This window comes from Vespula vulgaris, chromosome 19, assembly GCF_905475345.1.
Source record: "Vespula vulgaris chromosome 19, iyVesVulg1.1, whole genome shotgun sequence".
NCBI classification, from domain to species: Eukaryota; Metazoa; Arthropoda; class Insecta; order Hymenoptera; family Vespidae; genus Vespula; species Vespula vulgaris.
This window is the reverse complement of record NC_066604.1, coordinates 2,305,874-2,323,992: the sequence shown is the minus strand read 5'-3', so window position 1 is coordinate 2,323,992 and position 18,119 is coordinate 2,305,874. Positions and strand designations below refer to the sequence as shown.

General features: G+C 31.6%; 1 protein-coding gene across 2 annotated transcripts in view; it reads right to left on the bottom strand.

Annotated features, from left to right (window-relative positions):
- LOC127070769 (laminin subunit alpha-1) overlaps positions 1-17,238 on the bottom strand; it is a 119,224-nt gene extending 101,986 nt beyond the window's left edge. Inside the window, exons 1-2 of one of the 2 annotated variants that reach the window (XM_051009178.1) lie at positions 6,428-17,238; positions 5,499-6,151 (exon numbers count right to left, since the gene is read on the bottom strand). In XM_051009178.1, coding sequence (XP_050865135.1) covers positions 5,499-5,610 — 112 coding nt within the window. In that variant the 5' untranslated portion in view covers positions 5,611-6,151; positions 6,428-17,238. The remainder of the gene's footprint in view (positions 1-5,498; positions 6,152-6,427) is intronic. The other variant, XM_051009179.1, reaches the window with a different exon arrangement.
- Positions 17,239-18,119: the final 881 nt, after the last annotated feature.

The window sequence follows — 18,119 nt, the reverse complement described above, 5'->3', positions numbered from 1 at the left end:
AGGAGTGTGTTGAAGTTTACACGAGAAGGAAGAAAATTCCTTGCCTCGACAGTACCGACCATTAAAGCGATATCTCCGAGCTAATTGCACTGCGAGTTCGCAACTATCTCTCTCTCTCTCTCTCTTTCTCTCTCTCTATCTCTCTTTTTCTCTCGCTCTTTCTATCTTTCTGTTCCTCTATCTCTCTTTCTCTTTCTGAAGAGGTGGTAGCACCTCGATGATACTCGCAAGTACTTACTTGCAAGAGCTCTGGCTTCGTCCTCCTCCTCCTCCTCTTACTTCTTCTTCTTCTTCTTCTTCTTCTTGACTTCCGCATTTCGAGTATTCACCCTGATATCTCTTATTCGACCCTCTGAACTATACTTTTATCTTTTCTTCTACTTTTTTTTCTTTAAATTGTTTCGCTACATTTTCTTCCTTTTCTTTTCTTTTTTCTTTTTTCTCGTAACTACGTATTCAATTGCAACGCAATGAATCTTCCACATTGAGTTGTCTCGTGTCGGAAGTACTTGTCATTTCTTTTCTTCATAATACAATTGTTTCATAGACGTTTCGGATTAATCAAAATTTTTATTAATAATTAGTATTTAGAAATTATAATTATGTATTCTAATTATATAATTAGGAATGTTTAGCACGAAATGAAAATTATGTGTCATATGCTTAAAGTTTACTTGGAAGCAAAAAGAGAAATGATTCCGAAATAATTTCAATCTCATTCAAGTCTCTAGATTTGGATTAGAAGAAAAAGAGAGAGAGAGAGAGAGAGAAAAGAAAGGGAAAAAATCGTCTTCTTAGTTATCTTATAGTCTCTCTCTCTCTCTCTCTCTCTCCGTGTTGGATCTTTATAAATAGCCTCTACTTACTGGTTCAGACTTTGCCAGCTTAATGCGACATCGAGATCGGTGAAACTCTGTTCCCAAGTTTGAGACGAGAGCTTGTCGAGAGATTCGAACACACTGAATCACACCTATTACCGAAAGTAGTTCCTTCGGGGAATGAACGATGAACGATGACCGAGAATTCGTTCATTAATAAATTCGTTGTAAAGAGTAACAAGACACGAAAACAATAATTTTATTTCTTTTTTCTTTTCTTCTTTTAATGATCCATCTCAATCGATTCTTATTATATTTTATATCATTTTATTATCGATCGTAGTAATAGAATTGTATTATAAGAAAAATCTAAATTATATCTGACTCATAATAAATATTATTTAAAAAAGAAAATTGTAACAAATTATTGCTTGGATCAATGTCAGAAATTTTATTCATTAAACGCCTGTATTGAAATTAATCTAACATTATTTAAATCTGTATATTAATAAAAGAAATAATTATTCGATTGTTAGATCGATATTAGAGATTTTATTTGGAAAAATTTTGATGTTGATGGACTAATCGATATATAAAAAGAATGCATTTTATCTCTCTCTCTTTCTCTTTCTGAACAGTGAAATCCATTAAGCCTGGTGTATGGATCAAGGATTGAGAAAAATGAAGACGTCACGATGATGGCGCCCATAAAGACGAATCACATGGACCACGAAATGCACGACGGGGTAGCGAATATCATAAATCATCCGGTTTCTGGACGCCACGAAAGGACAGAACCAACTCTTCTCTCTCTTTCTCTCTTTCTCTCTCTCACTCTCTTTTTTTTCTACGTTCTGATAAACGTAAACACGCGTGTTAAATCCCCGAATGGAAGAGGAACGAGCGATTATTTTCGTCGCGTGCCACACACGCGTGACGCCTTTCATCCTTCACGTTTCTCGAGTTCACGTTCCTGGCTTGTGGACGAACGATTAGCAGGCTGACTTGGAATTAATGCGAGTAGACCGTCTACCGTGTGTCTCTTCTATAAAGAGATACGATCCTATTTGTCTAACCAAATCTCTGTATTTACCTACTCGCATATTCTCTTTAACAATAAATTTCTCTCTCTTTTTCTTTCTTTTTTTCTTTTTTTTTCGATATATCCTTTTTTTCTATCTCTTTTTATCGTGCGATTTGTAAATTATTTAGAAAAGGATTTACAAATTTTTCTTTCTCTCTTTTTATTTTTTTTTTCTAAGATTTTTCTTAATCAAGAATTTTAAAACAGTTTTAATTCAATATTATTTTGGAGTATTCTAATGTGTTCTATTATTATCACGATTAAATTTACAAAATAAAATGTTTTTAATAAAATTTATAAGATGACACGTAAAAATGTATGAAATGAAATATCTATATAATGAAATGTGTGCTAAAAATTTATTGATCGAAATATTTCTAATGTAATATACAAGCTGATATATTCTTGATAAAAAATATACGAACTGAAATGATTCATACAACTCATAATTTTCTCCCTTTCTCTCTCTCTCTCTCTCTCTCTCTCTCTCTCTCTCTCTCTCTCTCTCTCTCGCTCTCTTCATATAAAAAAAAATTGTACGTAATTATATGTAATACAATACTCCGGGGGGAGGAAGGATAAAAGAAAAACAATAAAAAACAAGAAATAAAAGATGCATTGAATGAACATTAAAGTTCCAAGATAACTCAAGACGGACAGTACATCGCAATAAAAGCTGACAAGCGAGAGAGAGACAAAAGGAAGCAAAAGTAAGTAACAAAGACGATTGCATTCAATGGCCTAATCCCATTTCATTCTCTCGTATCTTGTTTACCAAGTTATTCAGAAATTATATAGTACATATCGGAAGTTACCCTAGACCTACGTAGACTTATTTTTACGTTAAAACGACATTAAAGCGACAACTATAACATTAGAAAAATTGCATGATTCATATTGTAAAAGCAAAAAATACGAGAGAAAATCTATTCTCTAAAAGAAACAAAAAAAAAAAAAGAAAAAAGAAAAATAAATTCACGATAATAAAGAAATAATTTATAGATATCTGTCATACGTCGATGACTTTTAATTCATAATTAAAATCATTTTTATCATTTTCTTTTTTTTATGATAACTAATTAATTTACGAACAAATAATTTTTAATTATTTTTTTCTAGAAGGATTCGTTCCATACCAACAAAGTACGTACGCATACATACATACGTATGTATCTTTTCTAGAAAATTTCTGACTCTTATCGCGGGCGTGAATAATGCGTATCAGTATGACCAAAACAATAAACGAAAAGACTACGAAGAAATCGCAATGTATATTATATCAGAGAATGAAGTACATAGACGCATCTTCTTTGGAAAAAAAAAAGAAAGAATAAGATAAAATCTCATTGAGAGAAAGGATGAACAAGGCGTTGTGTGTATCGGCATGAAAGTCGGCATAGCTATGCGTAAACGGTATACTTGTTTTCTATCTAAACGGTCGATGGTGAATGGTCGTTTGGTGTGTCAGAAAGAGAAAGAAAGAGAAAGAGAAAGAGAGAGAGAGAGAGAGAGAGATAATTAATTTAATTAGTTTCAGCGAAAGGCTAACTTTAATCGTTCGTTTCGCTCGTATGCGAATAAACGTAAACGTTCGTTCTAAATGGGAAGCTTTAAAAGACGGATCGATTCGTATTGAAAAACGAACAAAAAAGAAAAAGAAAAGAAAAAACAAAAAGAATAAACAAAAAAATAAAAAGCAATAAAAGAAAGAAAGAATTCACTGGAGATAATCTCGTTCGGAAATTAATATTGAAAATAAAACTATCATTACTATAACAAAATTTCTAATGAATTCCATTACGATAGAAAGATTATTTTTTACTATGAAAGAACATATCTGTATGTAAATTTCTTAAATAAAACATTTCAATAATTACTTGAATTTATAATCCTTAACTTTATTCTTAATTCATATTTTAATTCAATTTGAAATGTAATTATTAATTTTTAAATAAATTATTTGACAAGTTCAAATTTTCAGTAGACGAGAAAAGCGCCTCTAGGGTCTTTAGAAACAGGAAATGATTCATGAGCGGTATTGGTACTCTGTGTCGATCGATCTTTCGATATATCTCAAAGATCCGATCTCGAGAAATACGATTGGGTGAATTACACCCTACTGTGCCTATTTTATTGATCATCGATTTTGTAACCATAACAAATAAAAGGATTTCTATGTATACGAATAAATATTAATGTCTCTCTTTCTCACAGACACATATGCATATACAGACAAAAACATACATATATATACGCAAAAAAAATATTTTCTAATTCGAAATACATTATGTTAATTTCCTAATCGAGTTGACAAAAGAAAAAAATCATTCACCCTCTTAAAACCATAACACACGTTACTGTCACTTCAATGTGTATCCACCCCTTTTTTACTATATATATATATATATATATATATATATATATATATATGCGTATGCGTATGTATATATGTATATATCTACGTATGCGAGTGCGACCTGTCCGTAAGATAAGGATAGACTTATATACGTTTCACTGGGATAAAGAGTGAGACAGAGAATCGATGGTCAGAGAGAATGCCTTTGATCGTCGTCCTCTTCGACTAGCCGTAAAAAGGGCGCCGTTTACGCTCGTGCCGTGCCTTTCCGTACCGTGCTGTGTCGTGCCGTGCCTTGTGTTCGCCCCCTGTTCTAGAGATACTAATACCAAAAGAGAGAGAGAAAGAGAAAGAGAGACACATACACAGAAAGAGACAGATAGAATCAAAAGAAAATAGAAAGAGAGCATACGTCGCTAAATATAAAGCCAAAGAGCCCGGGAGGTGCGGAATGTTCCTCCTGACACTTAATATTCTTGGACAGAAGAGAACGGGGAACTTTTACGAGGTCGCCACACACACACCCCCCTCACCCTCCCCCTACTTTCCGCTCTCCTCCCTCTCGCGGTCTTACGAATACGTGAGAGAATTTTTCCCATATTTTTTCCTTTTTTTCCTATAAGACCACACGCGTAACATTTTTCGTATACCTATGATGTATTTACACGAAGAAAAAAGGGGAATCCGATGTGAGACTCTTGTATTCGAGATTGTTGTACCGGACCCGCTGTATTTTTTCTTTCTTTTTTGTTTCTTTGTTTGTCTGTTTGTTTCTCTTTTCCTTTTACGATGCTCGTATCATTCCATCACGTATAAGTTTTATATAAATATTCTATATGTATTACATAATAATGTCGTGGAAATTATGGTAAATTCGTTGAGATAGGAAAATGGATAGATTAATATTTTTGATAAATGATAATAAGTTAATAAAAACTTTATAAGTATGTATATGTGTGTAAGTGCATACTACTACTATTGAAGTTCGCGTTGTTCTGTATGATACAACGCTGATTAATATTATTTATAAGTTCTTGAAGGTTGCATAATTTAATATAACTCTGTTATATATAATATAGTAATACTATTACAATTATGGTTAATCATTTTAAATTAAAGTAGGAAAAACAAAAATATATATTTATATATTTATATAAATAGACAAATAAGTGTCTTGTTTTCGATAAATAATAAATTGATAACAATTCATATTATTGTATGTACTTTAATTAACGCTTACCATGTTTAAGTCCACGTTTAGTCCCACGGGCTATGGTCGAGTCCCATAAGACGAAGGACGACAGCAGAAGATATCGCAGCATCCAGGAAAAGGTCGATGATCTCGACGCCATGGTGTAATAAAAGAGAGAGAAAGAAAGAGAGAAAAAAAGAGAGAAAGAACTATATATATTAAAAAAAAAAAAAAAAGATAGAAGAAAAGAAAGAAAGAAACAGGTAAAAATATCCTATGTTTTCTCTCTATCTATCTATATATTTCTTTTTCTTCTTCGATAGCTCCGTTTCTTTTTCTATCTGTTTTCTATCTTCGTCTTCTTCCTCGATCTCGTCCTATCCACATAGATCCACGTTGATCCTCGATCACCGACTCTTCGTTCTTACTTCTTCGATCCTTCTTCTCACCTTCAAACATTTCCCACGGTATCCGCGAGAATCGATCTACCGAAACTACTGGATCGTCTTTATGATCTTACACTAGATCACACACTAGATTTTTCTATATATATACATATACATACATATATATAAGTATATAACCAGGTCACCAAAACTGTACACACTGGATGTAACTACTTGTTTGTTTATGTTAGAAGTATGTGTTTTTCTGTCTAGATCATTAGATACGTTCATACGATTAATAAATTTTAAATGATTCTAATTGTAAGAAATTATTCTTTATGATTATTATTATTATTATTATCATCATCATTATTACTATCACTCATATTTTATAATCTTAATTATATGTATATAAGAAAGAGAAAGAAAAGATATCATTATTATATATCAATTTAGAAAAATTCGTTTGTGTAATAATGGACACCAATTATCTCGATTATATCAATCACTGTAGTTGAAAATTTTCATGAATTATTTCAAGACACTCTCGATGATTTTCTTTTATCTATATCCCCGTTCAATGACACGAACCGAACGAATGAAAATAATCGAAACGAAGAAGGAACGACGACGACGACGACGACGACGGATCGAACTATAATAACTACACAATAATAATAATAATAATAACAATAACAATACACGAAAGAGATGCGAACGACACGAGCGTCGCAAACGAACTGAGCTCTGACGCGTAGCTTTCTACTAACCAACGCACGCTTCGAGACTAACCCCCCCCACCAGCACCCTTACTTTCCAAGCTCTTCCCTGATTTATCTTTCGTTACATGCATGGATATATATGTACGTATATGTAAATGTATATGTATATATACATTTATCTTACTTTACCAAATCCTCTATCTTTTTTTTATTTTATTTCGTTTTTTCTAATCATTCCCCTTTCTTTTTTTTTTTATTTCGTTTCACTATCATTTTCTATATATTACTTTAAATCTTCTCTATGAATATATTATATGACGATCTATGGATAACTTACCTCAATAATTCTTTCTTTTTTTTTTGTTTATACATAATTTTTAATTTGCAATCACATAAAAATGATTGTCTCCTTCTTTTCTTTTTTCTATAATTTTGTTATCCTAATAAATAAATAAATAAGATAAAAGCCAAGTGGACCGAATGAAAAAGGACAAATTTGTTGGTTGGTCATACAACAATAACAACAACAACAACAACAACAGATACGAATTTTTCAACATTTTTTTACTAAAGAAACATATTTCAATAACGAACACACACGGACAAATCAGTGGTCGAACAAAACCATACAAGATTAGGGACTTCTCTATTTCATTTTCTTTGCCTCTAATAGATTACAATGCTTTTAGTTACCTTCGTTTTTTTTTATATTTCATTTTTTTCTCCTTTTTTTTTCTTTTTTATTTATTTATTTATTTTTTTGTTTGTTTCTTTTTGCTTTCGGGTATATAGGATATTCATAGATATAATTAGTGTTCCTTTTTTATTTATTTAATTTTTTTTTTGCTTTTTGTTATTTTCCTTTGTTGCTTTATTAGCACTGAAATTACCAAGCGGTTTTCGAAGTTTCCCGATCGATCCCTGCTCGTAGCCGCCTGAGCTACTTCCCATTTTTATCATCGATCATTTTCTTTTCTTAATCTTCCTCGATATGCACACATGCACACAGGCACGCACGCATGAACGCACACACATACTTATCCACACATCCACATACAGAGAGTTGTCGATTTTCTTCGTCGATAAAAACATATTAAACAATACGTCCCGTTTCTATCGATTCTCGATCGTCTCAAAATGATCTATATACGTATATCTCTCTTTCTCTCTCTCTTATTAACATTAATCATAAATTCCTAAACAAATTCATTTTTATATAACATACTACTTTGTACATGTGTATATATTTTCTACTTGTTTGTTCTTCTATATACTTTTCCTTTTTTTTAAATAACTTTTATTCATTAATCTGACGAATTAAAAAACGAAAGGACCGTTGAAAATGAAAAATATAAAATATTGTTTATCACTCTCTTTTCTTTTTTCTTTCTAAATTCTCAAAATATATCCAAAACGAGATCGTACATAGTAGATCTTAAGAGAGATTTTTCACGTTTGTTTCTAGCACGATTACCGCCCTACCTTATTTCCATTATCATTCGAGACGATCGACACATTCCGAATATTACGAAACGATTTGCAGTGGCCAACTGTGTGTAACTCGCGCGGTTACGAGCCGGCGATTTTCTGCTTCGATAAAAGGATGCTGCGCTTTTCTAGATTTATCATTCCCCTTTCCTTCCTTACTCGTTTACTTCAATTATATTTTTTTTGCATTTTATTTTATTTTATTTTTTTTTATTTATTTATTTTTTTCTTTCATTTCTCTCTCTCTCTCTCTCTCTCTTTCTCTTTCTCATTCTATCTCTCACATATACACACACACACACATGAGTAGATACATACATGCACGTAAACGTGCAATAAGATTTTCTCCCTCTCTCTCTCTCTCTCTCTCTCTCTCTCTCTCTCTCTCTCTCTCTCTCTCTCTCTTTCTTTCTTTCTTTCTTTTCGTTCTTTCTTTCTTTTTTTTTCTTTTTGAAATACGCAAGCTATCGCACAAACATTCTTTTCAGATCATTCTTCGACGATAATTGTTAATAATAATTATACACCATAAGTCGAGCTTAATTCATCTCGCGACTGCTATAGTAGATATAAACTATAGAGCATAATGTGTGTATGTAAGGTTGTTTCACATAATATTATCTTTGGTATATTACGTGTACCTATATGTTTTATCGTTCTCTCATCGTTTATTATTTCTTCCACCGTTTTCTTATTTATTTATTTATTTATTTACTTTATCTTTTTCTTCTTCTTCCTCTTCTTCTTCTTCTTTTTCCTCTTCTATTTTCTCCTTTTTCTTTTCTTCTATGCACTTGTGTATGTGTGTTCGTGTATTATCGGGATTTTGCACATTTATTCATTGGTGAGCGCGCGCGTTTACGCAGTTTATAAATATATAGTATACAATAAGAATAACATTATGCAGCTGTATGCAATCATAGTAGTAAAAAGTAAAAACAGTATGAAAAATTATTGTATTGTTTCCCCCATTATACTTATTGTTACGTCTTGCTCCATATACTCGAAATTACAAACGCAAGTTGGGAGGAGTATATATATATATTATATATATATATATATAATATATATATAATTATGTGTATATGTGTGCATGTGTGTATTTTAACGTCTTTCAAATCTCTTTTTATTCTCATTTCTTTTATTTTATTTTTTTCTCGCACCGTACAAAAAAAAAAGAAATTCCCTCACACTCGACGTTCTTCTCCTCCTCCTCCTCCTTCTCCTCCTTAGAATTAAAATTCCTACTATGGAATTTTTCGTTAATATAAACTAACCGGAAAGGATAAATTATTATTATTATTATTATCATTATCATTATTATTATTATTATTATTATTATTATTATTATTATTATTATTATTATTATTATTTTGTTGTTATTTTTTAGCGCGATTCAAAACTCGCGTTCGATAAAATTCGAGCATGGAACGTATATATGTAGTTGTGTCGTTATAAGTATATAAACATTACGATACACTCGTATTATATACGAAATAATCAGTTTCATTTTTTAATTCTTTTTCTTTGTGTTTTATTCTTTCTGTTTGCTTCTTTCTCTCTTTCTTCCTCTTTTCATTTCTTCTTTTTCTTCTATCGGTGATAGGATGAGATTTCACGATGAATAGTAATGGCTGATGGTAACGCGTGAATAAGTACAATGATGTTATAAATTAACGAGATTGATACGTTTCTATCATTTCGTTTTCCTCTTTCTTTTTTTTTTTATTTTTTATTTCTTTTTTTTTATTTTTATTTTTATTTTATTATACTTTACTTTACTTTACTTTTTCGTTTTGCTAAAAGAGCGAGGATCTGTAGCTCTCTCTCTCCCTTTCTCTCTCTCTCTGTCTCACTCACTACCATAAATAGTTAGTTTTTCTTAATAAAATGGATTTACATTTCTTCGTAAAGGTTTCCTTTTTGTAAAGATAATTAAAATATTTTCGTAGAAATGAATTAATTCTTAAGTGAGATCGAGATCGATCGCATTTAAATAGATTGATTTATATACGATATGGATCGACGTGATCGTTTATTAATATGACAATTTTCTTTTCTTTTATTTCGTTTTCCTTTTTTCTTTCTCTATAATTTCGTCGTTTTAAATAAAGAAGCAACAATTAGTTGCTAATACATTAGTTGCTTATATATACTCAGGAGAGATAAAATATCATTCGAGAACACACATTCTGCCATCTCGATCTCGATCGATCGAGGATCGGTTTCCTTTTGAAGATCGTGATTTTAAGAGAGCAACGTCATCAATATCATACCTGATTGCCCTGTTAGGCTCGTTTTTTTGATAAGGAGTGTATCCTTTCTCGTTTTAATAATCGAGTGATGAGGATGCTTGACGCGATTGGTTCTATTACAGTTTCTAATTTATTGTTGCTTTTCTTTTTTCTTTAAACTTTCTAATGATTTCGTGAAATCTTTTTAATGGATTCTGAAAAATGACTTCTTATTGTCTGTTTCTTTATATTTCTTCTTTTTTTTATTTTCTTCTTTTTTTACTTTTTTTATTTTTATATTTTTTTGCAAGTTTCTCTTTTGCCACCTTCATATTTTTATTTTCAATTATAGCCCATAAGAAAAATCGATGGAGATCGATTGTGCGATGTTATTCTCGAATCGAGAAAATATTTCCTTAATTTTATTTTTGAAATACTAGACAATATTTAATTCGATTGACGATCGACGATAATAATTGGAATGAAAATGATAAGGGAAGCAAAAAAAAATAAAAAGAAATAATATGTATCTGAATAGAATAGTTATATATAGTCAATGTACTTGTCTACGAATAAGACTATAAAGCGAGTCCAACGATCGTCGAGTTAAACTCGATGCTAATTTTATAAAATTCGTGTCGAGTCACGCTCGACGTCATTTTTATTGAAGCACAGACGACTTCGTAAATCATTGACTAACCATTCCATATAAATTAAACATCTATGATTTAACAATTAAACGATTAAAAACCAATTGAATATATTGTAAAAAAAGAATACTCAATCGGCTTATTATGGAGATAATTTTTTATATAATCAATAAAATGAAACTATTGATTAAGGTAATCGTATCATATGATTAAAACATTAGTTTTACATAAAAATATACATATGCTAATTATGTTAATCGTCAATCGAATGAACAATTAATTTGTCCAACACAGTCTTATTTCTAATCTAAGAGAGCCACATCTGCCGTTCGTCTAATTGAACAAAATTACACGTACGCAATTATCTTTCCTATCTCGTTTGTATTTTTAATTTGGTTTATTTCCTTCTTGATTTCTTTCTTTCTTTCTTCCCTCCTTTCTCTCTCTTTTTATTTATTTCTCTTTATCTTTATTTCTTTCTATTTCTCCGATCAAATCGTTTCGGCTCGTTTAGTAACTGTGCTCGTGCTCGCGTACCATCTCATGACGAAGAGAACGGCTGTCTCACGAGAAACTGGTCGAGCTGCCTTTTCACGAAGTTAACATCCGCTTCTTCTTCTTCTTCTTCTTCTTCTTCTGTCGAGAGAGAAAGATCTTGAGGAAGATCTCAAATAAAAAAAAGAAATTAAGAGAACTAATAAAAGAATAATTCATAGGATAGGATAAAGATCTTATGATTACAAAATGATTACGCGAATCGCGAGTATAACTTTTCCCGATTCAAACAATTGATGATCCAAATAAGATCTCTAAAGTTTGATCTCAATTATATATCAAAAGGATCGTACTTAATTTTTTCTATCCTTCTATTAAAAATAAAAAAAAAGAAATGATGATTAACGCGTATAATGATGCATAAAGATTTTTTTTTCTTTCCTTTTCGTAAAATCTATCGCTCAATTCGTCATATTATTATTCGTGATTGTTCGAGTGCGAAAAGAAGAAACTAATCTTCATTACCGATTGATACAACGATATTTGATCGAGTCTCTACAATCTGCATTATCTGTAATTTTGGTCTAATAAAAAATGAGAATTTCTTCTTTATCGACCAACAGATAAGATATTTGAAATGATTCATTACTAAAAATATTATTAAATTATAGAAATACAATCCGATTATTAAACGACAAATAAAATAATTTGTTCTGTCTTTTTTTTTTCTTTAAAAAATTATTACTCATTAAAATTCTATCCTGTGATTAAGTATTGTGATAATTATCGACCGATTGACGATAATTTATCGACTATTATGAAAAGAAAATTAAAGAGACTCGATCGATACGAACAATAACACGAAAAAAAAATAAGTACAATAAATGTTTTAATTTTATGCTCTTTTAAATTTTCGGTAATAAATAATCGGTATTATCTCCCTCTTTCTCTTTCTTTCTCTTTCTCTTTCTCTCTCTTTCTCTTTCTTTCTTTCTCTCTCTCTCTCTCTCTCTCTCATTCTCTCACTTTTTGATTCCCATTAATAAACGATTGATAAGTTATACGAATCTAAATCGTTCCTCTTACGTATCAATTCGAATTACGTGTTCTAAATTACGCAGTGCCTTTTCTCAATCCACTAAGCGGAAGAGAGATTAGCGAACGATTCTGTTTAGACATTAAACATTTAACAAAGTTATCTACTAATCGCGACAACCAATTTTTCCTAGTTCAATTTGAACGACGTGTAAAAGTACCTCGTCGAACGATCTAACAACTACATATAATTCACAAATTCATTTGATTTCATCTTTGTTTTCATAGTGATCGAAAGAAATGTTCGAGAGCGTTGATATTAGTTACAATAACACGTTGTACACAACGTGCATGTATGTATGTATTGTATGTATGTATGTACGTATGTATGTATGTATATTTAAATTACCTCATAATCGTTCGAACGAGCGTTCGTGAGAAAGAACGTTCTCGTTTGTTCAACAAAGAAAAAAAATATAAAACAAACAAAAACAACCGAATGATATACATATAGAATTTATTCTAATTCATTGATATGGTCGTAACGATATGCTCGAAATTCGACAAAGATACGACGAAGATATGTTATCATTCTCTCTCTCTCTCTCTCTCTCTCTCTCTCTCTCTCTCTCTCTCTCTCTCTCTCTCTCTCTCATTGTATCCCTTATTCTCTCTTTCTCTCTTTCTCTCTCTCTCTCTCTTTTTCTCTAATATAAAACGCTCGTACGAACGAATTGAAATTTTTCAAAGGAATAAAGAAGAAAAAAAGAAGAAAGAAAAAATTTGATCTATCATTATTCTACATTATCGATTCATTCTCGTAAATTTATAGATCAACCCTCTCACACTCTCCCCCCTCTCTCTCTCTCTTTCTCTCTTTCTCTATTAATCCTTATCAATTTCATTGATTCTCAATATTTCCTTCCTTCTTCGTCTCATATAATCTTTTTTTCAATTGGAAAAGGAAGAAAAAGAGAAAAGAAGAAAAAAAGAAGAAACAAAAAATAGAAAAAGAAACCATTTTGGTTTATTCTCTCATAGGCTGATTTCGATAGATTAATATTGATTAATAGCATTGTTTCTTGCATGCTTATTCTTTCTCTCTTTTTTCTTCTTTTTTCTTCTTCCTCTTCATCATCATAATCATCATCATCGTGGCAGTTTTAACTAGCTTCCGTGTGTCCGAATTCAAACTTTATCGGAATACATATTTTATTAACTCTCTTATTCACTAATTCTTCACTCATTCTTAATCCCTCTCTCTCTCTCTCTCTCTCTCTCTCTCTCTCTCTCTCTCTCTTTCACTCTTTCATTCTTTATCATTCTGTCTATCCGTTCGCATTCGTCCTTTTAATTTCGTTCCTCGACTCATGGGAATAAACGAACGATAATTTATTGATCGCAAATGACGAGATTAAAGAAATTGAATCGAATCGAATCGATTAATAATCTCGTCGTTCGCTGTGATATGAATTTTCGTGCTAAGATCGATAATCTAAAATTCTTACTTATCTCTTCTCTCTCTCTCTCTCTCTCTCCCTCTGTCTTTATTTAAATATTCTCTTTCGATTTTTCGTCTCGAATCGTTTTTATTTCTCTTTCTATCTTTCTCTGTTTCCTCTCTCTCTTTCTCTCTTTTTATTTCTTTCTTTCTTCCCTACTTACATTCTCTACATATGTATATGCTTTTTTTTCGCAATTCGTAATCTATGAAGACGGCACAAAGCTGAACGGCTAGTGATAGATACAAGTATATTACAAGTACAACACGCGCGTAAATTATGACAACGACGCTCGCATTTACACTCGCGCGAAATTAATTACTAATATTGAAATGATATAAAAATGAACTCGAGAGAAAGAGAAAGGATAAAAGAATAAAAATAAAGAAAATAAAAAAACAACATGATACGAGAATCCTCTCGAGATTCGTTAAGATCGTTTCCATAAACATCATCATCGAACGAGGTCCATCTTTTATTGTCCTCACCGAAAGGCAGTGTTAGAGTTTTACGTTTTACGAGAGAGTAAAATATAACTATAACTCGACATTATATTCATATTAAAAAACCGAGGAATATTATCTATATCTCTATAGAAAGTATAGTTTACATCTAACTTCGCGTTTAAATACAATTTTTCATTGTGTTGATAAAAAGATAAAAGAAAAAAACTACACACACACACATATATATATATATATCTGTGTGTTTAAAAATAATGTCTAAAAAAATGTCTAAAAACAAAGAATACATTGACATGACGAAAATAGAACTCCAATCGTCGATTATTAATTAGATTGACGAATAAAATAACAATAAATTTCGTCGTTAATTTAGCTTGATGTCACAAAAATAATTCGATTGTTTAATGATAATAATAATAATAATAATAGTAATAATAATAATAATAATAATAATAATAATAATGATAATGATGCTAATAATAAACATGTATTTTCACGCGCGGAAAAACGATGACTGAAGGACTGAGGGGAGGTTTAGGGGAAGATATGAATGGTGGGCGTTTGAGAACGAACTCGACTAAAAATTATTTAATATCGATGGCAATCGATAATAATAATCGATACGGCGACGATCGGAGTTCTTGCCCTCTACTTTCTCACTATCCATTCCTCGAATCGTATTATTTCTTTTTCTCCTTCTTGTTTTTTTTCTTTTCTTTTCGTTCAGCCCCGTCGTAACAACGTTGTAAATACAGGAACGTGTCGCGTTGGCGTGCGATTTATCGCGAAATTTATCGTCCCAACCACCCCGCCACCCTATTTTCGAAACCTCTCGATCGTCGATATGATTCCTCCTCCTCTTCCTCCTCCTCTTCTCTCTCTCTCTCTCTCTTTCTCTCTTTCTCCCTTTCTCGCACACATATACACATAGATACATACATACAGGTTCGTTCGAGAAACTCGCAGATAAATTCGTTCGAATCTATCTATCATATCCCTTGTACATGATATATGTATGTACATGATATATTTTTATGATATGCACATAGAAAGAGAGAGATATGCATATATGTATATGTATGTATATTACATATGTATGTTGTATGTGTATACGTATCTGACGAGTATATAAACAGGTAGATGTATGTATTTATGTACGTGTATATAATGTACGTATGTATGTACTTTCGCGAACACTACTATAATTAAATCTACCTATTATTATAATTTTTTTCTTTTTCCCCACGCGAATATAATATAATATAAGCGACAGACGTACAGTAGTAGCAGTATTAATAGTAATAATAGTAGTAATAGTAGTGCTGTCTGTGGCTCGGACGAAAGGATCGACGATAAAATACGGCAATAAGATTCGTTCGAACAATGTTTTCTTGAACTTGACTACTGACAGTACGAAAATCCGATGGGAAACCATATATACTATTTTCTAAGCAACGACGAATTTACTCTTGTTTCTTTTCTTTCATAGAACATATACATACGTACGTATAACGCGTACACGTATATATATGTATGTATTTATGTATTTATGTATGTATGTATATATGTCTGTATATATGATAATGTGTGTGTATATATATGGATATATCGAATGGAAAATATCAGTACGTGTGAATACGTTTCTCTCGAAAAATCGCTACCACTACCTCTATTATCGAGGAGGAGAGAGGGAAAGAAATAGGAGGAGAAAATAGTGGAGAGGAGGAAGAAAAGATGGAGGAGGGGATAACCCTACGTTTCATATCGTTCGTGTACATACGATACGTATGTACGAATCTAAAACATGGCCTCTTTCTTTTTCCTCTAATGTTTCACATAAAATAGATATAGAGAAACATAGCTGGCTTACTTGACTAGGCTACATAACGAGAAAAGAAAAAAAGAATAAAATGAACAAAAAGAGAAACAAATAAAAAGAGAAGAAAAAAAGTAAAATCGTTCCATCCATCCATCAACCCATCCATACAACCAATAACCATAAGCGGCACCAATTGAATTCTTTATTTCTTTCTTTTTTTCTTTCTTTTTCTAACATATAATACTCATCTTGCTCTATCCTGATTCGAAAAAACGCATATATGCGTCTAGGATTTCGTCATTTCGAGCATATCATACACACAAGCACATACTCTTGTCAGATGCACTCATGCACACACGTACGTACGCACGCGTGTACGTACGTACTCACACAGACAAACAGACAGACAACAAACAAACAGACAAACAGACAGACAGACAGACAGATGGACAGATTCATCTGCCATCCAGATATTTAATTGCATTTCGATCGTTTTCCCGATCACGTGTGTTTACACGCATAACTTCGACGCCACCAGAAAATTTTTAACCAATCATTTTTTTTCTTTCTCTCCAACTCTCTCTTTTTCTCTCTTTCTTTTTCTCTCTTTTTTTTTTTTTACCGTCCTTAAATATTCTTTCTATCCTCGGATTCGTTCTAAAAATTATATATATCGAAAATGGAGATAAACGAATCCCCCCATTGTAAATTTTCGGAATACTTCGACACAATTTTTTTTCCTATTCTTTCTTTGTTTCCTTCTTTTTTTTTGTTCTTCCTTATCTGTTTTTTTCTTCTTTTTTTTTGCGAATCTTCTTTCTTTCTTTCTGGTATCTTCTTGTGTTGCGTCTCGATACACGTCGTTAACACACGACCGACGTTCGATTAAGACGTAAGAGACGAATTATTAAATTCCTCTCTCATCTTTTATGGGGGAGGCGGTGAGGGCACCACCGCTCCTATTCACCCTGCGGGCTCTGGTCCAGGCCTGCCTCTACAAAAAAAGAAAAAAAATATATATACATATTAATATATGTCTCGAATTCGAGATCATTATTGAATCTATTTAATTTTTTATTTTTCATTTTTTCTTTCGTATAAGGCAGATATTAATTCATCGATTTTGAAGGACAACTTTAGTAAGGATAACTTTAAGCTTCATACCAATCTCAAATTATCCTTTTGTTATTGGGATCGGAAGTAATAAATTTTTAAGAAGTTCCACATGCGATTTTCCAAATGTGATTAAGTTAATACACGGCAGTGATATAAAAATAAAAGAAAAAAGAATACAGAATAACAAGTAAAATTTTTTAATCGTGAAAAGAGAAAATGAAACACTTTTGGAGTTACGTTTGTTATATATACGTATGATGGCGTGTGTGGTTACTTCTTTTTTTGCTTTTCCTTTTTTTTTATCTATAAACGTTTAATAAAAAGAAAATGTGGGGAAAAAAATGATCTTGTAACTCGTACGTACATATGTGGTCGGTAAAGCGATGGTAATTTTGCGTTTCCTCTTTTTAATAACTAATCCTTTTCACTCACCTACACAAACCATTCGTCCTTTTGGCTGGAGGAGATGTCACTGTGAAAAGAGGGAAAAATACATTTGCGGAATGAGTTCGTTAAAAGGAGGTTAAATTTCTCGATAAAGTCGGATCAAGAGAAAGAGAGACAGAGAGTAAGGACACTCTCGTTAATTAAATGGAAAATACTTTTGAACTAATATTAACGTATTCGTTTTATCATGTCTATTTTACTTTGCGTTTAGGAAACCTGCTTTTTAGCGTTTGTTAACGTTCGAAGGAGAAAACCGCGGTTCGAACTTTCTGTGGTATTAGATATTATATAAAAAATCTATTTCTACTTGC